Here is a 24,853-nt window from a genome sequence, read left to right on the forward strand (position 1 = left end):
ACATTTGTATGCACTTTTACTCGATACGTTCTCCATATAATTCGTATTTTCATTGCGTTTCCCTTTGTAGTACTTTCGTTCACTTGTTTACTGTGCTCGCACGCCCTCTACTGGCTAACGATAAATGTTTAAAAAATGCCGACTCGACTCAGTCTCGTCTGAGCACAGCCCGGAATGATAACAAGGAGATGATGACTCGGCATGTTTTATCAGGCGCCCTCCTTTTCTATTCAGAACAGCGAGATAAGGGGACCGCACGAGACCACACCACGCCCCAGAGGGTCAGTCAGACCGCACGAGACCACACCACGCCCCAGAGGGTCAGTCAGACCGCACGAGACCACACCACGCCCCAGAGGGTCAGTTAAACCGCACGAGACCACACCACGCCCCAGAGGGTCAGTTAGACCGCACGAGACCACACCACGCCCTTCTCCGCAGACGGCCAGTTAGACATTCACTAACGCGTACCAACGCTGAGGCGGCATCTAACAGCTCAATAGCTAATTTCTGAGCAGTTGTTTTGGTGCGCATTTTATCGCCTTTGAAATGATGAAATGCTGATTAATCGGAGGCGTTACAAGAAGTGAGTGCAGGTGACTACAGTAGGCGCTCAACCTATCGAGATGTCTTCCAGGCCTGGCGGTAGCTGTTTGCGTTATACAGTGAACAGTGAGAGCCTGCATCAGTGAATAGATCTCGTCGCCACCGTTGAAAGTTAATGAACAGCACAGCGATACCCCACCGGCCCAAGATTGCAATGCATGTAACAGCACCGCACTGGCATTGCTGCACAAGAGCACAAGTGCAAGAGGCCGGTGTCGGTACATGTAGACAGTACTGCAGTGCATGTAACAGCACAGCACTGGCATTGCTGCACAAGATCACAAGTGCAAGAGGCCGGTGTCGGTACTTGTAGACAATACTGCAATGCATGTAACAGCACAGCACTGGCATTGCTGCACAAGATCACAAGTGCAAGAGGCCGGTGTCGGTACTTGTAGACAATACTGCAATGCATGTAACAGCACAGCACTGGCATTGCTGCACAAGATCACAAGTGCAAGAGGCCGGTGTCGGTACTTGTAGACAATACTGCAGTGCGTGTAACAGCACAGCACTGGCATTGCTGCACAAGATCACAAGTGCAAGAGGCCGGTGTCGGTACATGTAGACAGTACTGCAGTGCATGTAACAGCACAGCACTGGCATTGCTGCACAAGATCACAAGTGCAAGAGGCCGGTGTCGGTACATGTAGACAGTACTGCTGTGCATGTAACACAACAGCACTGGTCTTGCTGCACAAGGTCACAAGTGTAAGAGACCAGTCCCGGTACACGGGACAATATAGCAATGCATGTAACAGCACAGCACCGGTGTTGCCGCACAAGATCACAAGTGTAAGAGGCCAGTGTCGGTACATGCCTAAGGGCAGCCACGCGCTCTATAAATCCTTCAACATAAACATGTAGACAATACTGCAGTGCATGTAACAGCACAGCACTGGCCTTGCTGCACAAGACAGCAGTGCATATGAGCGCAGTGTCACTCTTGGCACACGTGTGACTGGCATATCTCCATAAGACTGCAATCATGTAATACTAGAGTTCTGGTAGATGTGCACACGGCTGCAATGTACGTCACGGTCCAGCGCTGCCATAGCTGCACAAATTGCAGCATATGTACTAATGTAACACTGGCATATGTGTCCTATTTTTAGGAATCTAAACAAGGTCACTGAGTTATGCGGCAGTGGAGGAGCCAATCATTTGACAGTGTTGATACAATTATGCGGCAAGAAAATGCAAATTATGCGGCATACTGCCTCATAGTCTAAAGCTGTAAAATGTATTTTTTTGACATTTTGACAACTATTACTACTGTTTGTTAAAAAGGGGCATTCCAATTATTCGCGTTTAACAACAATCAGCAACTGAACTTTGAACAATTCACCATTGCAAGAGCCCGCTGATGTGTAGAATCATTTATCGCACTTTTCGTTTATTAATTTTTGATCCTTATGAACTAGACACAATTTGTTAATCGCGAATCGGCAACTTATGCAGTAGATGGTGCACTCTGTGACGAGCGCTGCAAATTCATAATTATGCAGAGATGGCCATGGTCACAGAATCACAAAACTCCAGCAACCATGGAAATACCATTAAAACATATACTAAAATAAAACAAGGCTTTCGAAGTATTATGGAGCTCTGTAAACTGTCCCTAATTGTTTAGTAAAGTGAACAAGAGCAGATGTGTCACGATAGAACAGACGACGGAAAACTTTGCCCAACACAATAACCAATCACCAGCGCCCGGCCCTCCCAGAATCTGAAAACATGAGCAAGGGGTGGTATTTTTCTCGGGGTAAGGCGGCCACCCTCTCTTCACTGAAGGCCACCTGCGCTGCCCCAGTTGTATTTACCACACTCGGCGTCTGGCTTTGAAGTGTGTCAGTCGGACCCCAGTGACCCCCGCACACAGCCTGCTTTACTGTTGACCCGATTAGAAACGCCCAAAAAGCTCGGAGAGGTCACTGCCCCGTATTGTCAGCCGCCATGTAGGCCTCAGCGCGCTTTGATGTGACGTGAAGCCGGAGCGACGTCCATTGTTGTGCGGGTCATGGCTGGGTGAGCAGGGCACCTCGGCACAGACCTCTCCCTGTGAGCTGGGGGCTCGAGGGGGCGGAGGTAACACTCTATAGCACAGACCCCCTGACTGGGAGGTGTACAGAGATCATGCGGCTGGCCTTGGAATCTGTTAACATGGCTTCTGAAGCTGGCTTTTACATGGCCGAAGCACTGTGTGATTCTTGGCAAATCATTTCCCATGCTTGTAGAGGTGATGGGAGTGGAGATATGCCCCGGGGGGCTACACCTGCAGAACCGGGTTCGAACTCTGATCTGGGCTTGACATACTGTGATAAACAACATCGCAACGTCATTTGGCCATTGGGGCAAGTTCGCGATTCATAAAACTGCAAAAAAGTGAAGTATATGTGATGTGATACGAACCGTGGAATTTTGCCTTGTGGCACTGTTCCAGGTCTGTATCCCATAAACCACACCGCTCCTGTGACCTAAGAGCGGTTATGTTAAATCTCCAGAGAAACGTATCGATATCTCGCAGGGCGTCGGGTTTTAGGACCATATGTATGAACACATTTTCCCATAGACACATAATGGGTAAAACCCTTTGATACATATGGCCCTTAATGCGTAAGCCGCCTGCGCGGGCTCATTGAGCGCATCAGCCAGACATGCCAACATTTTAGGACAGGGAAGTGGGAGATTTTGAAATAGAAATAGGGAGAAAGTAATTTCCCCATTGACTTCTATTGGACAAGATGTAATGTCAGGCGAGAGATGGTTACAAGAAAGCCATTTTTTGCTTGAAAAATCGGGAGTCTCCCGCCCGAATCGGGTCTATTGGCATGTCTGCATCAACATATATTTTCTTTGAGTGTTAATGCATTAATTTATTTAGTGTAGGCACACTGAAGAGCTCCCGGCGCCAGGGATGTTGAGGGTCAGACACCCCACATACGCTTCTTGGAACAGCCGGGATTTGAGAAGTTTTCCAAGTTTCAGGTGACCTTGTGTGGTAGCCAGGAGGCTGGGCCACTTGTGCTCCCGGAGATCTTCCTCAGGATAAGTTATCAGAAAGGTGCAAAGGGTCAATAGATCAGGGATTCTCAGAGACCCCCGGGGGCCTCAAAGGAAAAGGTGTCCTGCACCACTTATCTTTAGGAACACCTTCATTTTTTAAAACATTGTGTAACAAACTTGTAAAAATATAATAAAGTCTCTTCAACATTCAAAGGGGTGTATTTCAGTACCATGCAGAAGTGTTTTTCCCTTAGTAAATCAGATGATATCCCTGTAGTGAAGAGTGTTAGAGAAGTGATAGTTTTCAAACATGAACTAAGAGGCATTCACCCTCCCTCACCCTGCCAACAATGCCATTAGTGAACCAAGAGGCGAGTCACTTGCCATGTGCACCCTCAGGGAGGCCTACATTTGTATTACACTTGAAACAACGTTATAGGTTATTAAATCAAATTCAAGAGAAGGTTTTGTACAGCGCACACCATGAACTGATATATTTCAAGGTGCTCTCGTATGTGATAACGAAGCGAAAGGAGGCAAAGTGAAATAAAACAATTGCCTAGGATCACACAATTTAGTAAAGTCAGTGAAGCTGGGAATGATCCCAGGTTTTTCTGGTTTCGCATTGAGTAATTCCTTCACTAGTTCAAGTTCAAGTATCTTTATTCGATTGTATTCTTTACAATCATAAAAGTTCATATCACAAATGTACATACATAAAACAAATTTCACAAATAGACAATTAAAAAAGTTCATATCATAAACATACAATCATGGGCAAGATTACACAAATAAAAAGGTAAGTCCTCCAGTTCCCTTTTTTTTTGAGCAGCAAGGATATGAGACAAAATATGTTGCGAAACTATTATAAAACCAGAGCAGCAGACAAAACGAACCAGTTAAAAATATAAATACGAATGCAAGATTAAAATAAAGGAGAAGTACAATATTAAGTACAGCATAATTAACCCTCCATACTATTCCTGAAGGTGATAGCTAGTTTCAGGAAGCTGCATATATATAAAGTGCAGTCACTATTTAAAAGTTGAAGGTAAAAAAGTGCTGGTTTAATCTGTGTAAAATTTAATTTTTTTAAACAAGGCTTTAGGTATAACTTCCGCGGTACTGTATAGTAAGGACAAATAAATAAAAAGTGCACCAAATCTTGCGGAGACTTCCCGTCGCAGCCGCAAGCAGGAAGCACTTGACCTCGGTGTGCCCCTTTCGGAGTTGCTAACAGGAGGTGGAATAAATCAAAGCGGAACCTTATCAATAAAAAGCGCTCAAAGCCGGACATAGGCCATGTTAGATATGGTTCCATACTTAGGCTTGTTTGGAGTAAAGCATGTTTCCTAATACTAGCTTTCAACAATTCACCCTCCTCCCGGGCAAAGTACCTAGTGAGTAAGAATGTTTTTTTCACAAAGGTTACATCGGCTCTAGTTATAGTCTCTGGGGCTGAGAACAAGTCAGGTCGTCCCAATTCCGTGAGACGGTCATTTATATACCTCAACCATGGTACCTTAAACCTGCCGTCCCAGGTTAAGGCTTCTTTTAAGATGTCATGAGTAAGTGGTATATCTTTATTTAGCCAGGAGGTCAGCCAACATAACAGGGGACTTGCTGCTAGTCTATCACTTAGAAAGGGTACCCCTAACTCCTCATGCACCGAGAAGTTTCCAGTTCCCCTTGGCAGCCTCAAAACCTTCTTTAAAAAGTTATTTTCTACAATCTCCAGGGCTTGTGTTTGGCTGTAGCCCCAGAGCTCGCTGCCGTAACAGGCAATGGCAACACTTTTAGCTTGGTAAAGTTTAAGTAAAGCAGCCACCGGGCTATTACCCATTTTTCTGGCAAACCCGAGTATGGCTGCATTAGTACGTGTTACCTCACCCTTCTTTTTAACAACAGCTGGGCCCCAAGTTAATTGGTTGTCAAGTAGGACACCAAGATAAGAGAAGGTTTTAGAGTTTGGGATTTTTCCACCGTTTATGGATAAAAAATTTGGCTTTCGCATTCCTTGGCCTATTTTCATCACATATGACTTTGAGTTATTAATACTCAAGCCTCGAAAGCACATAAAATCTTGAAATGAGTTTAAAAGTAACTGGAGACCATTTGCCGTCCTAGAAATAAGGACGGCATCGTCCGCGTATAGCAGAACCGGGACGCCTTTTCGGCCGACATAGGGGTAATCAGCTCCTGTTTTTATCAGGTAATCTTCTAGCTCATTAATGTATAAATTGAACAAAAATGGGGCTAGGATACACCCTTGACGGACTCCCCGATTAATTCTAATGTCACTTGTTACTTTCAGATCTTGCGTGTAACGGACATTAGCTCTAGTATCTGAGTGCAGGTCAGCCAAAATATAAATTAGGTTCTGCTCAACGCCCATCTTGAACATGATGTCCCACAGTTTACCTCTATCGACGCAATCAAAGGCGGACGATAGGTCCATAAAGGCCAAGTGAATCGTTCCCTGCCGAGCCAGGGTGTATTTGCCTACTATCAAATATAGATTCAAACATTGGGTTATTGTAGAATGACCAGGTCTGAAACCATATTGTATAGGGGATATGATTTTATTCTCTGCTGCCCATGTTGATAACCTATTCAAGATTGCGCCACCTATCACTTTAGCTACAGAATTAATTAACGAGATGCCCATTTAGTGAATTCCTTCACTAAATGGGCATCTCTTTAGTTCTCACGTTTTACATCAAAAGGTAATGCTTTGTCTTTAATTCTTGGTGCATGAAGTTCGAGCGTGCGTGGAGAGAGAAGTCAAGGCCTAGTGCGTTTTGGGTTTGGAAATCAAAGAGAACATCGACCTGAGCCAGACCGAGGCATTTGATCCAGCCTGGCTCGAGCCTTCAGTCCCCACTCACCTCTATCACATAAAGGCAATTAAGGGGACAGAGGCATAGGAAGGGTATGTTTTGACCCTTAAAATAACTCCACAACTCAGTGTCCACTCCATGTACATGCTTTGCTTCTCCTACTCCCACCCTAAACCACCCCGACACTCACCCTCCTGGCGTCCATGTTGCCCTCGGTGATGTCACAGACCTTACTTTTTGGCCCCTGGGAAAATGTTTGCGAGTACCCATGCAATAGATGGCCCTTTGTAGAGACAAGGCTTCTGATTGGTTTGTATTTCTGAAACATTTTCACAAGAAAACCTTCTCCAGTACCTTGATATGCCCCATTTACAAAGCACAGGGCCTCACAATTGCTGTGCCAATGCACTGGAAGCTAATGATGTGAACTCATACAGGTGATATATATGCTTACTTGTGTTCTTTAGGTTGTCAATCTTGGCACACAGCAGTCTGTAGTCACTTCAGATTCCATAGCAATATGTTAGTGAGCTCTAAAAAGAAGCTGTTGTAGTGGCTTGGCACCAAAAGCGATATTTGCTTTTAGAGCTGTGTGTATAATGCTCTGAGAGGTAGAATGTGATCACGGTGGAGATCCCGGTGTCTTGTTTCTGTCTGATACATGGGTCTGCCTCAAAGCATGGGTGGGGTCATCCCATAACAAGAGAAATGAGACAATTCCTTGAAAACAACCTTCCCACTCAAAAGTTCTTTTTAATGAAATGATTGTAACTTATCCGTCATTCTCCTGGTGCAGTTCCTAAAGCAGACATGTATTGGATCGATCACTACATATCCTTAATTTTAGGACTTCTGTTAGCAAATATCTCTCTCGCCATAGTTCCTATAGGAGTGTGCCTGAAACCTTCATCTCTTTGTAGCAAGGCCATTTTCTCTCCACGCCTCTTATTTGCAGCTTCCATTCTTTCCGGTGTGTCTCAGTGGCGCAAGGCCCTTTCTGTTGGCAGGTTTTGTAAATTTCATTTAAATTGATGACGCCGGTTTCATATATCAGTTCATAAAGTGTCATCACAGTTCTATCATATCCTCTGGATCTTCTTGACTGTTACCCGTAATTTAAATTTACATTTCTACATTTACATGCTGGGCTGCACACTTCACAGGCAGGAGTGGACAGAGGTATTTCCAGTACTTTGTTTATTTCACTGCAGAAGGTCAGTAAGGAAAACTGGGGTCTCTGCAAGGCATCACACCCTTTAAATCACGATGCTGGCTTTAAAATCCAGTTACACAAAAATGGTTGTCTTAGAATATATTTCCAGCAAAGTACAAGCTGCATGTTGGCATGCTTATATCCACAGTACAGATCCCAGATTCAGTTTTCAAGTCAGTAACTGAAAGATCTCTTGCGCCACACGGAGAAAAACATTGAAGTGTTGAAAAGGAGTGTGTGATGGGCTTTTTCCCAGCTGTGAAATCAACCCCCCCCTCATTCCACCCCAAAGCGTGCTCTGCATGACCCACTGCTTCCAGGCCTGGCCTTTTGTGTAATATACTAATGCATTCTGGGTGTTGTAGTCTTGTTTTGCTTACATGGAACTAATGAGACCAACACACCTAAAATGAATGGTTTGTAAGTGAAAAGTTCAGGACTGAAGACAGGGCCTGGAATGACCTGGAGTGAGCCGGTCACCCTAACTTCTACCCAGTCACTCAAAGCAGGCTCAGGCCAGGCCTAATGCACACTCAACCTCTCTGCGCTGATGCCAGTCCCTGTGTCAGGACACACTGCCTGTGGCGTCCCCTAGTGGCCGACAGAAACATCACACTCTCATAGTCATGCACAGACATGAGTCCTGGTCTCCAGTCAGGCCCTTCCTTGAGGGGCCGGGCTTCTGAGGCAAAGCTACTGTGCTGAGGATGGACTCACAGGGTCAACCTCAAGTTCTCATTGGCGGACAGCCTGCCGTGTAATGAATGGTTTATGAGCCTGTGTCAGGCTGTAAAAAAGGCTAAGAAAGCAGGCAAGGACATCAAGTTTATCCTGGTACAGCCCCTTATATACACCGTCCATCCCAGGAGCTTTCTGAAACCTTGACATACAAAGCTAGTGTGCAGAACAGATGCAGCGCCAAGACGGCTGTACTCGGAGGCATGGTAGGAATACGGAAGGTGAGTCTCCTTGATGAAAGTGTGACAACAGGAGTCACCCATCCCTGAACAGACCACGAGGCACAGGGTCTCTCTAGACTAGGTAAAATACTTTTGAGTTTTCAAGGAGAGGTAGGTTCCCTCAATATTTTTTAATATTAGCACACAGATTAGTATAGGAATCCTTAGATAAGCCCTGATGAATGCCTGAGTCCAAGCTAGGCTATCCAAGGGCAGAAACATGTTGGCACCACAAAGGTACTTAAGGGCCATGGTAACCAATAATGTCGTCTGAGAATACTTTTTAGTATTTTTATATGTACACCAAGGGTACCACCTGACGCATTGCTAGTACCATATCACCATGGTGGGATGAGGTGGCCTATGTGTGAAGCATGTCACATTACGTGAATGAGCCCACCTCATCCAATTCTTGGAATTGCCCGATCTAGAGTTGGAAAGTGGGACAGGTACACAGAATCTCTGGAGAGGCACACAAAACGCATAGGTGGCTAACAGGCTACCACGTCAATGTGTGATATACTGCTGGAGGCCGACGTGCAGTCTATTTCATCCTCTTTTTCTCTCTTAGTGATAAGGAGGGTGCCAAAAAGTGAACTAGGGGCCAGGTATGACGAGCCATTGTTATAGGTAACACTATGACCAACAAGCGATGACTTGAGTTGAATCCATTTTGTCTACCCCAACCAGTGCAGCTGACACAGGACTGGTGAACTGTGGTGCCCCCGGTAGGGCCCAAAACCAGGCAGGGAGCAGCCTGGTGCACGTTCCGGAGGCGTTAAAGCCAATATTGAGAGAAGCTCAAACAGAGACTATTGCAGTAGTCTAGGCGCCATGAATGGCAGCGTGGGCAACCCAACAACAAAGAGACTCTGGGGTAAGAGATGAAGTCCCCACATCAGAATCTTCAGCCCAAAAAACATGACTTGGGCAACCCTTCAATTTGCAAAATACAAATCATGTTTCAAGCAGTCGGACCTGCAGCGTAAAGTTACAGAAAGAGGAGAAGAACTCCAGACCAATGGGCAGGCACGTACTTGAAGGGGGTGGGGCTGAGCGCGGCGGCCTGGGAGACACCATGTCACAGCGGTTGCACCACGCGCAGCCCATGCGCTGAGGAGCTCAGGGGAGTTTGGGCTGAAGCTGATGTTTCGTGAATGGGGCTAGTATATCTGATTAAAAGGGTGCTCCCCCACCTCCTCCTCCACTACTATTTCCAGCGCACCCTGATCCATTTAAGGACCCCAGTTTTGCACAAAAGGATACATTACAGTGCAGAATGGCATGCTTAAAAACATGTTGCAAAATGAGAAGCGTTCCTCCTAAAAACAGAGGGATGCTGGAAGGTGTGAGAAGGCGGACTTCTTTACTCCCCTCTGACACTAAGACCACTGCCGGCAGATGCCTTACGGCACCACCACAAGAGGGCGCCAGGTGCCAACAGATATCCTCAAAATGGCCCTGTTGTTAGGGGAGTGAGCACAGCATATTTATTACTTATTTATGTATTTGTGCATTTATTTATGATATATTTGTTTAATTAAGTGCTCTGATACCGAAATGATGGTTTCCAGGCACTAAATAGAAGAAGACGGTAAAAGGGGACAAAAGAGGGCTGGAAATTTGCTAATGTTTCTTTATACCTCCCTTAAGAAATCTGGGACCTATGTAAACACATTTGTGCACATAGAGTGTCATCTGCACCTACAAATATAACATCCTTATTCATAGACTTAGAATCTGTGCATATTTGTCTGTCGATTGGAGTAACTACAGCAGAAAAATACACCCGGCGGGTGTCATTTGTTTCAGTCGTAAGTGTTGTTAGAGAGTGGAAACTTAAGTGTTCCCATGAGAGTGTCAAGGGATTGCGCTTACAAATGTTGAGAAAACGCTCACAACCATTTTTTGTGCCTTTGCCCTTATTGGCATATTTTTAGGTCAATCCTACTAGACCGCGCACGCTGTCTTGTTGCCAAAGACATATTCAAGACTTAATGAAAACATGAAAAGGCTTGCAGACCACCCATTACTTGCCATTGGTTGGTTTTACTATGATTCCCATTTGCTTGCTTTCTATTTAAGCATTTCCTTGTCTCAGCCTGTCCATCTTGTGTTTGTCCCTCCTACGGAGCATAGGGCCAGATGTATCAACACTTTTTGGGATCGCAAACGGGCCAATTCGCAGAATCGTCCAGTTTGCGAACGTAAAAATGCGTTTTGCAATGTATCAACATTTTTGAATTTGCAATATGGGTAATCGCAATTATTTGCAATTACCTCACTTGCGAATGCAGTTAGGGAATCGCAATTTGAGATTCCCTGACTGCAATTCTTGTAGCTATCGCAAATTGCGACTTTGCATTTAGGAATCGCAAATTACCACCAACTTCTTGTTGGTGTTAATTTGCAAATTCCTAGAAAAATGCACTTTTGTGCATTTTTCTAAGTGCCTTGTGGCGTGTATGTGCGCCACATATGCACACTTACCTATCACCCTTGTAACTGCATTCGCAATTTGTGAGTACCTATTTGGTACTCGCAAATTGTGAATGTCTTCCCATTCATTCCTATGGGCCTTTAGGAATGAATGGGAAGGCATTCCTTAACAGCGAAACGCAATTTGCGATTCGCTATTAAGTCATATGTAGGAATCGCAACACTTTTGCCAAAACCTGCCTACATTGCATTTTGCAATTCTATAATAGCGAATCCGTAAACTTCACTATTATAGAATCACAAATGTAATCTTGATGCATCTGGCCCATAGTCTCTTTACCATCTCCTTGCATGGCTGGCTTCTGTGCTTCCACTGCTTGTTTTTTCTTTCTATTCAAACACTCTCACCCACCTTGATTCGGATTAGTAAATAAAAAGAAAAAAACACTTTTACGCGGTGGCTACATCATTTCACCAGTTTTTTTTTAACCATGCTGTGCAACGACTGCTATGTTGTACAGCATGGCTAAAAACACTGTCAAAACCAATTGGTCTCTTAGGCGGGTCCTATTGGCTATGCCAATGCTTTTTTATTTTTATTAAGCGCCGCTCCCCAGAGATATGAATGCTTCCATCCACGCCTTCAGACCCACTCTCCATCTGTTAATTGATGAAGTGTGCTTTTGTTCTCATTTGACCTGCACACACTCAGGCTCTGGGATGCTCTTTCTCTGGACCATCTCCAGATAGCTGAGGTTAGGCCCAGACGCACTCCCCGGCTGCATCGGGCATGAGCTCGGGTGGGTCCCTGGAGCCTCTAAGTGCAGCTGGTCCACATGTGCCAAAAACGTGTTTGCACAAACAAGGCGAGGTAAGCGTGCAGGAGGTAAGGCGTGTCCTGAGCTCCTGCTGAATGAGTAGGAATGAACGTTGCCATTGTATTGATTTCCACTAGGAGCACTGGCGCGGTAATGCAGCCCACGAGAAGTCCCAGGCTTATGCTCAGTGAACCATTGCGTTCTCTTTTTTGTGGGGCAAACGTATACATTGCTGTTTCCATGGTTGAGAGTGCAGATGACGGGTTACAAAATATTTCTATTGGTATGTATATATTCATATACACACACACACACATGCGTGCGCGCTCCGCTTTCAGCTAGTCCTGCTCAGGACAATACGGAGACGGACCACGAATTGACATACGGAAATATTTATTTTGGATTGTCCACCATAATGCGTTTTGGCCGCCCTCGGCCCTGATCACATGAGATATATATATATATTGCGGATTTCCTATGGAGAATAGGTCCTAACTATAACTACCTACTGGCGACCGCCAGTAGGTAATATATATATATATATATATAAATCAAAAGAGATTCTGGGATTACCCATCACAGAAGTGGCACTGTGAGCACTTGGAATGCCACTGAGAGTACTCGCCAGGAGCTGAGATTCACGCCGGCGTCCCAGCCATTACTGTTTTGTTTTCCTGCAGGGAAAGCTTCCTGGCTTTGTATTTGAGTGTGAGATGAGGCTGCAGAATGTGGTGTGAGGAGTGTCTGTGGTTTTTGCAGTTACATCCATAGGAAGCTGAGGTTGCGGGACAGGCGGGATTCCATTTGCTATTGGCTAGGGTGATCAGATGTGCCAGATGTGTGGGACAGCTGCAGTTTTTGGACGTCTGTCCCTCTGTCCCACCTGCCATGGATTTTACCTGCTGACACTACCTGTCTGCAGGTAAAACCCACTGCCTGAGTTTGAGAAGGAAGATGGGGGTGATCATAGACTCTGTTTGCAATTCTGAGCTTCCATTGCTGTTTTCTCTATCTCATGAGTTACGAACAGAGCTGTCGCTCTGTAGCGCCTCGTCCAGGCATGGTCTGTTGTAGCACTCCACTGATCCCAGGTTCACAACTGTTCTCTGTTACCTTCTTTCTGCAGTTCCGAAAAGGAGTCAGGCCTCGCCCTAAATAGCCAACTTATGCTACAAAAATGGAACTACGAGATGTGAGCACCTGTGCAACCATGATTGTCATGAAAAAACAGCACATCAGCCCATCAGAAGTAATATAAAATGGCTGCCACATTTGTCTAACTTTCCCCTGTGCCACTCCTGCAAACTGGCTCTCCCGAGAGGTCCGTGTGCCAGTGCTAGGTGTAAGAGGTCCGTGTGCCAGGTGTACTCTTTGCTTCTTGATTTTGCTAGTGCAGCTCTTTCTCTGTGCCCATTGTTGCTGGTAGTGTTAGTCCTACTTCTATGTCTATGGCATTTTCTGTTTTTTTTCTGGTTTTGAAAAGTAGTCACCGTACCTGTGGGGCATTTTAGAGCTCCCTGCCTGTACATGTACATCAGCCCTCAACAGACAGCGGCAAATTATTTGTGAACAAGTGTCATTTGGCATCATACAGTGGCTAATTTGATTGGCCTGTGGAAGCTCTAAGGTTTGGAATACACCCATCCCAATGTTAATCCTTAACATATCAAGGCAGTTTTAGATCTGGTGTTATCCAAGACCTTTTGATTTTAATAAAATAATATGTCATACTTACTTGTCTGGGCTTTCAACCAGCTCTCTTCATCCATAGGTTTGTCGGTTTGTCATTCACATTTTGTTCCACCAACCACAGCAGACATAACTGAGCATAGGTCCACCCCACTTCCTCTATTGGCTTACCTCTGCGAGTGATGAGATTCTGCTGCTGCACAATCTGCCCTAACATACAAAACAAAGTCCCTTTGTACAGTTTTGCAAAACTCGTTCACTTCTATTGGCAAAGCCAAGAGTGGTCAGCAATGCAGACCTGTTGGCATTGCCAATGCTTGTTTGGTAATGTTTATAAGGAGAGGCACACACTTCTCGCCCAACCCAGAAATATGCGGGTTATTTACTAAAGTTTTGCACAGGTGCTCGAGGGACACAAAGAATTGCGTCCTTTTACATCCCAAAATACAAATCTGTGGGCACAGCGCAAAATGTGGCGTTGCACCCGAGCAGCTGCCCACCCACTAGTAAATAACACCCGTGCCATCACTTTAGCACTTGCACCTTGCCTTGATCGCGGAACTCATCTGAACCCTGCAAATAACCCCGCCAGCCTTCCATTTCTTGAGAAACGAAACGTCAGCGCCCTGTTTGAGTTGAGCAGACCCTACCACCCCGGTGCTACAGTTATGCTGTCTCAGCACAAATATACTTATAAATCACAGACTCCTGCAATCTCAGCTGCTTGTTTCCAACCCTGTAGAAATGGGCTTTTTTGGGGGCTTAGCGATGACCTCTGACCCTCAGAGCTTCAAAACATAGCCTGAGGGAATTGCCGGCCCAGCCATGAAGCCTGTGGAATGTCATTATTTAAACAAACCCACAGACGTGTACACCTCAATAAATCTAGGGTGATTGATTGACACATTTTAGGTTGAATGGACTCATTTATATTATTGTGTCTCTACTTTTACTCATTACTCATTTTAAACCCGCCCTGGCCGGAGTGTGAGTTTGACAGGGTCAATCATTTTTCACACCACAGAGTGCAGCGCTAAATTTGGTGCGTGTGTTGTACAGGGGAAAACACAGCGCCGAGCCACAGCGCCTCGGAATGGCCGTCTGCACCCTATACCTGTGCTCTAGATAAGCGGCCTTGTGTGATGCACACCCACGCACCGCGGTGCAGAGGTGAGTGCGCTGTCTAGCACGGCATTTGTACTGGAAGCATACCATTCCAGTGCAAAGTCCTCTGCCTAGAAACATTTCAGGAGCTATGGTTGCTGTGGATGTGTACTGTGCACTTCAGCACACATGGCGGAGCTGGGGCCCGCTGGTCCCGGCTGAAATGGGGGCGGCTGATACCGACTGGAGCTGCAGTGCTTAATTTGAGCCGGTGGTTTCCGGTGTTTGGCACCGCCACTTAATTGTCAACACCAGGGCTTGTAAGTCTGTCATATGGTGGCGCTGTTGTCTAATTTGAATATGAGCAGAAGAACACTTGTTTATTAATTCAATATACATTAAACATGTTTATTGACTGACATCCAAGCCATTCCTATAGCTTCGGGGGCCTGGGATAGACTGAAGTGTCACACGTGTAGGAGTGTGATGATTAGTAATTGTGCTGGTACTGCCTTTAGCAGTGCTGGGAGGGGCAGTGTGTATTGCAAGCTACAATGGCCGCTTGATGAGGGCCCTGGCACTTATGTTCCTACAAATTAAGCACTGTGCAGCTGCTTCTGTTTCTTTCAGAGGGCATGTGGCCTGACAGTTGGGACGGCCTAGAGCAGACCCACACCGTATTTGCGCCAACGTGCTTTCGGTTTGTAGTGGAACAGTGGGCAATAAAACGATGGAATGGAATGCAGCCCAGAGTATTTACCAATGACTGACTGAGTTTAATTCAAGCATTCCACCCATCACTTCCGTTTCTTGCTGGTGCATCCACACGCCTCTCCAGTTTGGGTCTCAGAGCCCTTGCTATTCACCGAATATTCCACCAAACTCTGCTGTGTTTTCCTCGCCCTGTGATGAGTGTGCAGATGGAATCAGTTCTGTAAACAAAGAGCTGCTCGGTGCTTGGCTTCTCCACGCCACGCGCTGCAGGAACGCAGCCAGACAGCTTGCAAACCTGGCTGTATCCGTCTCCACGGGACCCGGATGTGTGTTCATCTCTCCTGCTCTCCTGTGCAAGGTGCATCCTGGGACACAGCAGACTTTCAGGACAGACACAGAAAACACAACAGACGCATGGGAAACGAGTGCAGAGCAGTGTGGGGGCACCAGGGCAGGCCAGAGACCGGGGCACGGGTCTCAGACACCCTACATGTGATGCCTTCCTCTGGCAATGGGGTAACTTGGTGCCCTCTGCCGGTGGCATCCTCAGCATCAGCCTGCTGCTGCCGTGCCAGAGCCCCCAGGCCTGCCTGCTAGGTGGCCCTGCATGATGTGCACGGCTGCCAGGCCCATCTCTACCCCTTACATAGCGCCTAAGCCTTCCACCAAGGACACACAACATTTCAAGCTACACACAAGTGTGTTAATGCCATCCCCCTACATATGAGGGTGGGCCCATGGCGCCTACAGTTTATAACTCATCTGAAGGCTCGGGTTATCGGAGGGGGAGGGGGGCTCACCCACCACGGAGGAGACACTCTACTTCTTCCAACCCTCCCCCCCCTCCAGGCCCTCTAACCGAAGACCCAACCCTCCCTTCTGTACTCGCTCCTGCGCACTGTCCTGAATCAGCTGACGCCCAGGAGCACCCTGCAAATGCTCAAAACACACACTAATAATAGCAATAAAAGTGGCCTTTGCTATAGCGCCTCTTACTGCTTTTCTGTTGTTTCAAAGCACTGCAAATAACAGGTACTCCAATCACCCAATACATTCGAATCCACACGCCAGTGAGATTCAGAAATTGGAGTGAACCACGGTTTCTGCTTTCACAGCGCTGTGAGGACTGTATGCAGGCTTTCAAGCCGCTGTCTGTGCAAGAATGGCTCTTATCACAGACCTTCTAGAGGCATTTTTAATGTCCTGGGTTGTTGGCACGGGTGAAGAAAACAAAATTCAATTTGTCTAGCTTCTGCAGTGTGGAAAATCGAAGGAAGTCGACGCTTTAGAGTCATTTATTCGAGTGTGTGGAAACAAAAAGGATCCATCATTTCAGCATCCTTCGATGGCCGCATGTGACTCTGAGACGCCCCATGTTTGCGAAATTTCACAAATTTGAAATGAGTGGCGTCCCAAGTCCGCATTAGACGTCATTTTATTGAGTCCACGAGTGAACCCTTTCAGCAGGTCTAGTGGAACAGCGCACATAGGGCCACATTTGTCAAATAGTAACGCAGCGCATCACCTGGCTGCGCTGCTCTACAGGGCAAGAGTAGGAATTTGATGTATTTATCACAATACGGCGCATTCTTGCCTTCTCCCAGCGCTGGTGCCCAATGTGATGCCTCGCGCCAACGCACCCTGGCACAAGGGTGCCTGCGTTGTAAGCAGGATTGTTTTTGTGCAGGTAGAGTCACCTTTCTGAGAAAAACAACCCCCTGAGGCATTTTCTTCTTTCTATGTGTGCTTCATTTTCTTTCTATGTGTGCTTCATTTTCTTTCTATGTGCATTTTCTTTCTATGTGTGCTTTATTTTCTTTCTATGTGTGCTTCATTTTCTTTCTATGTGTGCTTCATTTTCTTTCTATGTGCATTTTCTTTCTATGTGTGCTTCATTTTCTTTCTATGTGCATTTTCTTTCTATGTGTGCTTCATTTTCTTTCTATGTGTGCTTCATTTTCTTTCTATGTGTGCTTCATTTTCTTTCTATGTGCATTTTCTTTCTATGTGTGCTTCATTTTCTTTCTATGTGTGCTTCATTTTCTTTCTATGTGCATTTTCTTTCTATGTGTGCTTCATTTTCTTTCTATGTGTGCTTCATTTTCTTTCTATGTGTGCTGCCAAATGCAGCACACATAGAAAGAGGCAAAAACGAGGTGAAATTAAAACATTTCTCCTCGTTACGTCTTCTTTGGAATTATGTATTATTTTGGTGCATTCCCAGCTCTACCAGTAATGGTACGTCTCGGAATCGGTAAAAATCCATGGGTTTTGCGTGTGAACACTTACACACCACCCATGGAATGCTTTCCTGGGGCAGAGTAACATAACACAGAGATGTGTGCCGCGTTGCCTTATTCTGGATTTTTCAGGCCACTCAGGGCCCGCAAGGTGGCTTGATAAATTGTTTCACAGGTTGCATCGCAATTGCACCGAGCAACGTGGTGCAAAAACGACCCAACCCTTGATCAACACAGACCATAATAATGATCTCACGTAAAGAAGTAAACAACAAAAATAAAAAACTCAGAAAACTAAGACTCACTAGCTTGAATAAAACGATCTAATGCGGTGAAGCAGAAGCAAGACGTGGATTAACGCAAGCACCACAATAGGCAAATAAACATAAAAGAGAAGGGGGATGTGGGCTACGGGTGGAGCGTATGCGTTGCAACATGGTAGATCTGAGTTGTAATTACAGCTTCGACATTTGAATGGTTGTGTGATTCTGAGAAAAGTACTCCATCTCACTGTGCACGCCTCAACTTGTGAATATGTGGAAGGTGTTGAAAATGTATGTAAGTGTGCAATGTACAATGACGCAGTGCACGGACACAATGACACCTTTCCAATCCACCATTTGTGGGGTGTGGAGGAGAAATCCACAGGTATAAGGTGGACACCTTGTTGCTGCCTCCTCTAAGAAGGCACACAATCCTGTGAATGAGTGTGGGGTCTGCATCTATGCGGATATCGCAATAACCCGGTCAAAACGTATTTAACTTGCAAACTCCCATCCCCCCCCAACGCTCTTCAGGAATATCCATTGGATAAGATCACATTTCCACCCCTCTGCCCATACTTACTACTTAAAGGTACCAGGCGCTTCACGTGCAGTGGTACTAACGCCCAAGGGTCTGGCGACCACATTGCACCCTAAGTTAGACTGCATTTTATGCCCAAAGAGGAGGCCGGAGGAGCGGGCTATGTCCACTGCTTCTATTAGGGCCCATGGCATCAGTAGCGGCTGGTACGGGGCAGTGATGGTGAGGTGGGAAGGGTTAAAAAAAAGAGAAAAATCTACTTACCTGCTGGCCACCGCCTCTCCTCCGTCCGAATCAGGATAACACAGGCTCCCATACTCCCCTAACCAATCACATTGCTGCTGTCCCCAGCATGACAGCAGCGTTGCGATTGCTCAAGCGACTGAGAGTGGGCGCTGTGCATGTTTTCCACCCGTCTGTGCAATACCGCTGGTGGAGAAATATTAAGTGGGCATGACTGTTTGTCCGGCCCAAGACGGCCGGCCAAACCGTCATGCACACTTACAAAGGGCCCACCACTCCTCACCCTGCTCTGTGGGCAGCCCAGCTCCCCCCGCACCTACAGAGCCAGTTCTGAAAGATAGAATGATAATAATATGGGGCTATTATCATTTTATTTTTCCTGTAGGTCGACCCTCCTCCCCCTTAGCGGAGGTGCTGCGCTGTATGGCATCCTTGCTGTGTCTCTCACTTACCCCATGTTTTCGCCCTTCCGGTTGCCTTTGTGGAAATTCATTTCAATAACCAGATTTAACTCCTCCCCCCACTTCCATGACTAAGGGTGACATTACAATGATGGTGAACCTGCCACCGACAGGCTGTCGGTGGCGGGTTCACCGCCATCGTGAGGCCATATTCCGCCCGTCATATTACGATGGCGGGCGGAACTGTGGCTGGGGGAAACACAAACCGCCATGTATCCGACGTGCTCCTGAGCCCGCCGGTGCTGTGGAGGCCCTCAGCATGTAATGCATGCCGACGATGCCAGACTACGATGCTGTCTCGCCACCAACCTTTCCATGGCGGTTCACCCGCCATGGAAAGACTGGCGGGGATGGCTTTGGGGGCCCGTTGTGGGCTTCCCTTGTGCAGGAGCAGTTGGTTTTTGCACTGGGGGTGGGGCACTTCCCTGCACCATGTGACAGGCACCGCGTGGTGCCTGCCATGTAGCGCAGGGAAAAGCAAAACGTACCTTTTTTTCATTGCGGGGGGCAGCACCCGCTGCAATGAAAAAATGCCTTTTGCGGGCGCCGCGGTGGGATTGTAATAGCATATGTGGGACCGCCACCTTATAGGCGGGCGGTCCCCATCCCCGGGACAATGGCGGACGGAAAGAAGTACGTCCGCCATCGTAATCAGGCACTAAGGGCCTCATTTATGAAAAGTGACACATCGCTGCTCAATGATGCGTCATATTTACAGTATGACGCATCATGTCGCAAGGAGTTACAGATACGTCAGTATTTATGACGTATCTGTAGGCGCAAAAATTACGCATTGCTGGAGTGTATCACAAAAGTGACGCAACTCCAGCAATGGGTCATTTCACATGGGCAAGTCCCATTTCAAAAGTGCCTGTGTCAGTCTTACGCCTGCTGTGAGGCAGGTGTAAGATATTAACGCATTTGCGTCCTAGAAGTGGCGCAGTGAAATCTCATAGATTTCTGCGTCACTTCTACGAGGCTAACTTGCGTCAAAACGCCCACCCTGCATACATTATACCTGGCGCACGTATAATGTGGTGCAGGGGTTTACAAAGTGACGCATCTCCCTAGATGCATCACTTTGTAAATATGATGGAACATGGCGCATTTTTTACCCCGCTGGTGCGTCACAAACAGTGATGCACCGACGGCGCAAAAGTGGCGCAAGGGTTCATAGAGAAGCCCCTAAATTTGCTGGGTATGAAAGATCCGCCAATTTCTGGCGGAATTTCTAAGGGGCAGATTTACAAGCCCCTTGCGTCATTTTTACGCCACCATTGCGTCACTTTTTGTGATGCAGCAGCGTAAAAATGCAGCCCATTTACAACGTGATGCATCTAGGGAGATGCGTCACGTTGTAAAACCCTGCGTCACATTATACCTGCGTCAGGTATAATATATGCAGGGTGGGTGTTCCAACGCAAAAAAGCCTTGTAGAAGTGACGCAGTGAAATCTACAAGATTTCACTGCGCCACTTCTAGGACACCACTGCGTCAAATTCTTACGCCTGCTTAAAGCACGCGTAAGGAGTGACGCAGTACAATGAGGATAGGCCTGCCCCTGCATTGCTGGAGTTGCATCGTGCTTGCGACACGACTCCAGCAATGCGTGACTTTTGCGTCAACAGATGCGTCAGAATTTCTGTCCTTGACAGATGCGTCACTTTCTTGTAAATCTTCCCCTTAATCTGGGAGAATCTCTTGGTGCAATTTTGTGCAACAGACTCTGTCTGTGGGAGAAGAGATTCCACTGGTGGATTATCGTCCCACATAACACTTTATCCAGAAAGCTGTGGACTTTCCATTGCCACAAAACTATAAATCAGGTTCAAATAGATTGCGTCAGGATGGTTACAGCGGCCTCTAGGCGCTAGGAAAATGCCCCTGGTTCGTCCTTTGTAAAGTCATCTGCCTCCCTGTAGTATTCACGGGGGTGTGCCCACATGCTTGAGTTCGTAGCTGCACTTGCTGCTTTGTTGAACTAGAGATGGGCTTCTGGGCGCTTTCTAACCCTCCTCCTCTCTCCCTTTGCCTTCCAGATGTTCGGCTGCGGGTCGGTGGCGCAGGTCGTGCTCAGCAAGGGCTCCCACGGGCAGTTCATAACGGTGAACATGGCCTTCGGCTTCGCGGTCACGCTGGGGATTCTCATCGCGGGGCAGGTGTCAGGTACGTGGTGTGCCCTCATGCATGTTCAAGTATCTGCGCCCACGTGGCACGAGAAACAATTACATATCACTAATGTGTGAGGATTCCGCTTCTAAGCACTGCACAATGCACTATGTGCATTAAAAAAAAGTTGAGCATCTTTTTAACATTTTAATAACACTGTAGACAAATATTCCGTATGCTAATTGATGCGCAGTCTTTTGATGGCATTATGGACTGGCATTGCACACTGGAGTGTGCCAGGTTCTGCGTCAGGGTCTCTAGGTCTGGACTTGGAGATAAAGACAATTCTGCAAAATCTTTTAATGCCAGCCCCAGAGAGCCCCAAGGGAGGAAGGCTAAACAAGCAAGGCCATTAACAGATGAAGTTATTTATTTCACAACATAAAGTCGAATGTGTATTGCCTGGAAGCTCGTCAGTGTTACCGGGTATGCTGAGGAGTCCCTTGCGGAGCGCTGCTACACTGTGGGGTCTGGCACAGAACCCGGGGGGATTCTTTCTCCTCAGCAGCAAATCATGTGTTTGCCAATGACATCATAACTCGCTCTGCGTTGGTATCTGACCTTGATGGGGTGAGGACCCCTGTACCCCTCGACCCCCAAAGCAGCCCCCCTGTCTGCCATCCCACAAGCGAGCCCCTTATGTGCAGCCATCCCTGAGTGTCTACAACATTTATCGGTGGAACATATCGGGGTGCAATGGGCGAAGCAGATAACTCAACAGAGTGACCCCCATTAAGAGTTAGCAAATCTCCAACATCAACCTGACAGAGTGAGACAGCCCCCCCTCCAACATCCTGACAGAGTGAGACAGCCCCCCCACCATCATCGTGACAGAGTGAGACAGCCCCCCCTCCAACATCATCCTAAAAGAGTGAGACAGCCCCCCCTTCAACATCATCCTGAAAGAGTGAGACAGCCCCCCCCTCCAACATCATCCTGAAAGAGTGAGACAGCCCCCCCTCCAAGACAGCCCCCCCTCCAACATCATCCTGAAAGAGTACATCATCCTGAAAGAGTGAGACAGCCCCCCCTCCAACATCATCCTGAAAGAGTGAGACAGCCCCCCCTCCAACATCATCCTGAAAGAGTGAGACAGCCCCCCCTCCAACATCATCCTGAAAGAGTTACACACATCACATCCCCCCATTTTCTTTCAGACAGCATCAGACAGGTGGCCCCAACACCAGCTTGACAGAGAAAGGCAAATCCTGCCAATATCAGCCTAAAGCCACAACCCCCCTCACCCCCCCCCTCAACTTCAGCATGGCAGAGTGAGACCACTCACCCACCAGCATCCGGCAGAGTGAATGGGGCACCCTGCCTGTGCGGGGCTGTACGTCATTCCTTCGGGAGCACTGTTACGTATGCTCTCTGCAGGGTTTGAAATCCATTCCCACGGTACAGGAATGTGATGCATTCCAATTCATCTATCCATGCACTCTCTTTTTCAACCTTGCACCCATGCACTCATTCATTAATTGCCAATGCTTTCACTAACTCATCCATCCATCCATCCATGCATCCACTCCTCCTGCCAGCCATTCACCCGTTCGCAGATTCAGTCACACTCCAAAACTACTCCATAGGAAAACTCGACAGTCATTTCTATGTATTGTATAGCCAGACCTGCTGACTTTACCAGTGCTTGTTTTCTTTAGTGCTTCATATCAAATTGCTGCCGTTTCTAAGCACTGTATACAAAATTGGTACCCAGCGCAAACTCCAGTAACAGCAGATGTCTACGTTGTGAGTTTTTGGCACAATGCCTCACCATGTCGCTTTGTTTCGCAGGGGGCCACCTGAACCCGGCAGTGACGTTCGCTTTATGCTTCCTGGCACGAGAGCCGTGGATCAAGTTCCCCATTTACACGTTGGCACAGACTCTCGGCGCTTTCCTTGGCGCTGGAGTAGTCTACGGCTTGTACTACGGTAAGTGGGTGATATGCAAGGTGCATTGTTACTGTCCTTTGGTTTGTGGAGGTATTCACCCAATGACACCGACCTGCTCGACAGAGAATCCACAATCACGAATCAAACACAACTTTGTCTTAATTCACATTCCATGTCTTTGCAAAGACCCCCTGCACAGAGGGCCTCGTCATCTTAACCACAGGGCTTCACTGCCATCGCCCGTTCACCTAAACCTTTCCCTGACTCTCACCCCCTTTATTTCTATTTGCCCTAACCATAATCCCTAGTCTAGTCCTAAACAGATGTACCCCTCTCCCTGTCATCTAACCCTAATGCTAACCCTATGAAAAACTCTTCCATTTTCCAAACCATAACACTTAACTCTCACCGTGACCCTTAACCCAACGCTGACCCTTCCTGACCCTAAACCTAATTCTTGTCCTAATACCCAGCCTTACCTTACCTCAAACCTAACATGTTTACAGCTTTGGGCCATATTTATGAGGTCAGTTGCACCATGGAACGTGGTGCATGCGCCATGCAACTCAAAAATTACATTTATATAGCACGCAGAGCCATCATGCTTGCCCCCCCCCCCCCCCCCAAGTGGCTTCGTAAAACTCGAGTAACGTAACGCAGCGCAAATCGTTGCATTGCGTTACTCTGCCCTATTAAGGCATTCCATGGGCGTTGCATGGGTGTTCCCACACAACCTCCATGGATTTTGACGCATTCCCAGATATACCAGAACTGATAAAATTGGGAATGCGCCAAAATGCTGCTCCTTCCCCGGGGAGGCGTAACAAGGACAAATATCTTTCTTTCTCCTCGTAACGTCCTCTTTCTCTATGTGCTGCAGCACACACGGAAAGAGGAATATGCCACCCAGGATGGTTTTTGTGCAGGAAGGTGCACTTTTCTGCACAAAAACAATCCTGCTTGCAACACAGGCACCCTTCCTCCATGGTGCTAGGGTGCTGGGTTAGCGCTAGGCAGCCAAAACAGCACCAGTGCAGGGACATGGACAGGAATGCGCTGTATTATGTTAAATATGGTGCGTCCTCCCCTTTCCCAGTGACGCAGCGCAGCAAGGTGACTTGCTGCACTGCACTGCCTTACAATCCCATAAATATACCCTTATGTTTCCCTTCAACCTTACAAAAAGAACTTGTTGTGTTGACTTTTTTTACTCTATCTCCTGCTTTGGGGGATTTTTTTTTGCCAGGGAATTCTTTATCAAACCATAATCAGATGCAGGTGACTTAAGTTAGATTCAGACAATTTCAAATACATCACTGCTTAACTCTCACTTATGCATTGGAAATTCGTCAAACACCACTGTATCACCCTCAGTGTGCTGCATCACAGAAATGACAAATTCTTTTCCCATCCTCCCTGCCCCGCTCGATCAGTCTTCTGTTTCTGTGGTTGTCCATCCTCAAGAAAAGAAGTAATGTGTGGGTGAATAGGACCACAAGTAGAATGCAGCGCCTTCACGTGTTATTACAGAGTTTTGGGTGTAGGCCCATGCCCATGCCCATTTTGTTTTATCAATTTGGGGTGTTGGTGTTCTAGGAAGTGATGGAACCCTGCTGTTTCTGCGTGAAGTGTACTGGGTATCTAATAAAAACGGTGCA

At 46.9% G+C, this 24,853-nt stretch overlaps 1 protein-coding gene across 2 annotated transcripts in view; it reads left to right on the forward strand.

The window, feature by feature from the left end:
• Positions 1 to 24,853, forward strand: part of LOC146863875 (aquaporin-3) — a 50,991-nt gene that overhangs the window by 13,975 nt on the left and 12,163 nt on the right. For both annotated transcript variants that reach the window (XM_085628883.1, XM_085628892.1), the window contains exons 2-3: positions 21,176 to 21,302; positions 23,097 to 23,234. In XM_085628883.1, coding sequence (XP_085485009.1) covers positions 21,176 to 21,302; positions 23,097 to 23,234 — 265 coding nt within the window. The remainder of the gene's footprint in view (positions 1 to 21,175; positions 21,303 to 23,096; positions 23,235 to 24,853) is intronic.

The sequence above is a fragment of the Triturus cristatus genome, chromosome 2_1 (assembly GCF_964204655.1).
Source record: "Triturus cristatus chromosome 2_1, aTriCri1.1, whole genome shotgun sequence".
Taxonomy (NCBI): domain Eukaryota; kingdom Metazoa; phylum Chordata; class Amphibia; order Caudata; family Salamandridae; genus Triturus; species Triturus cristatus.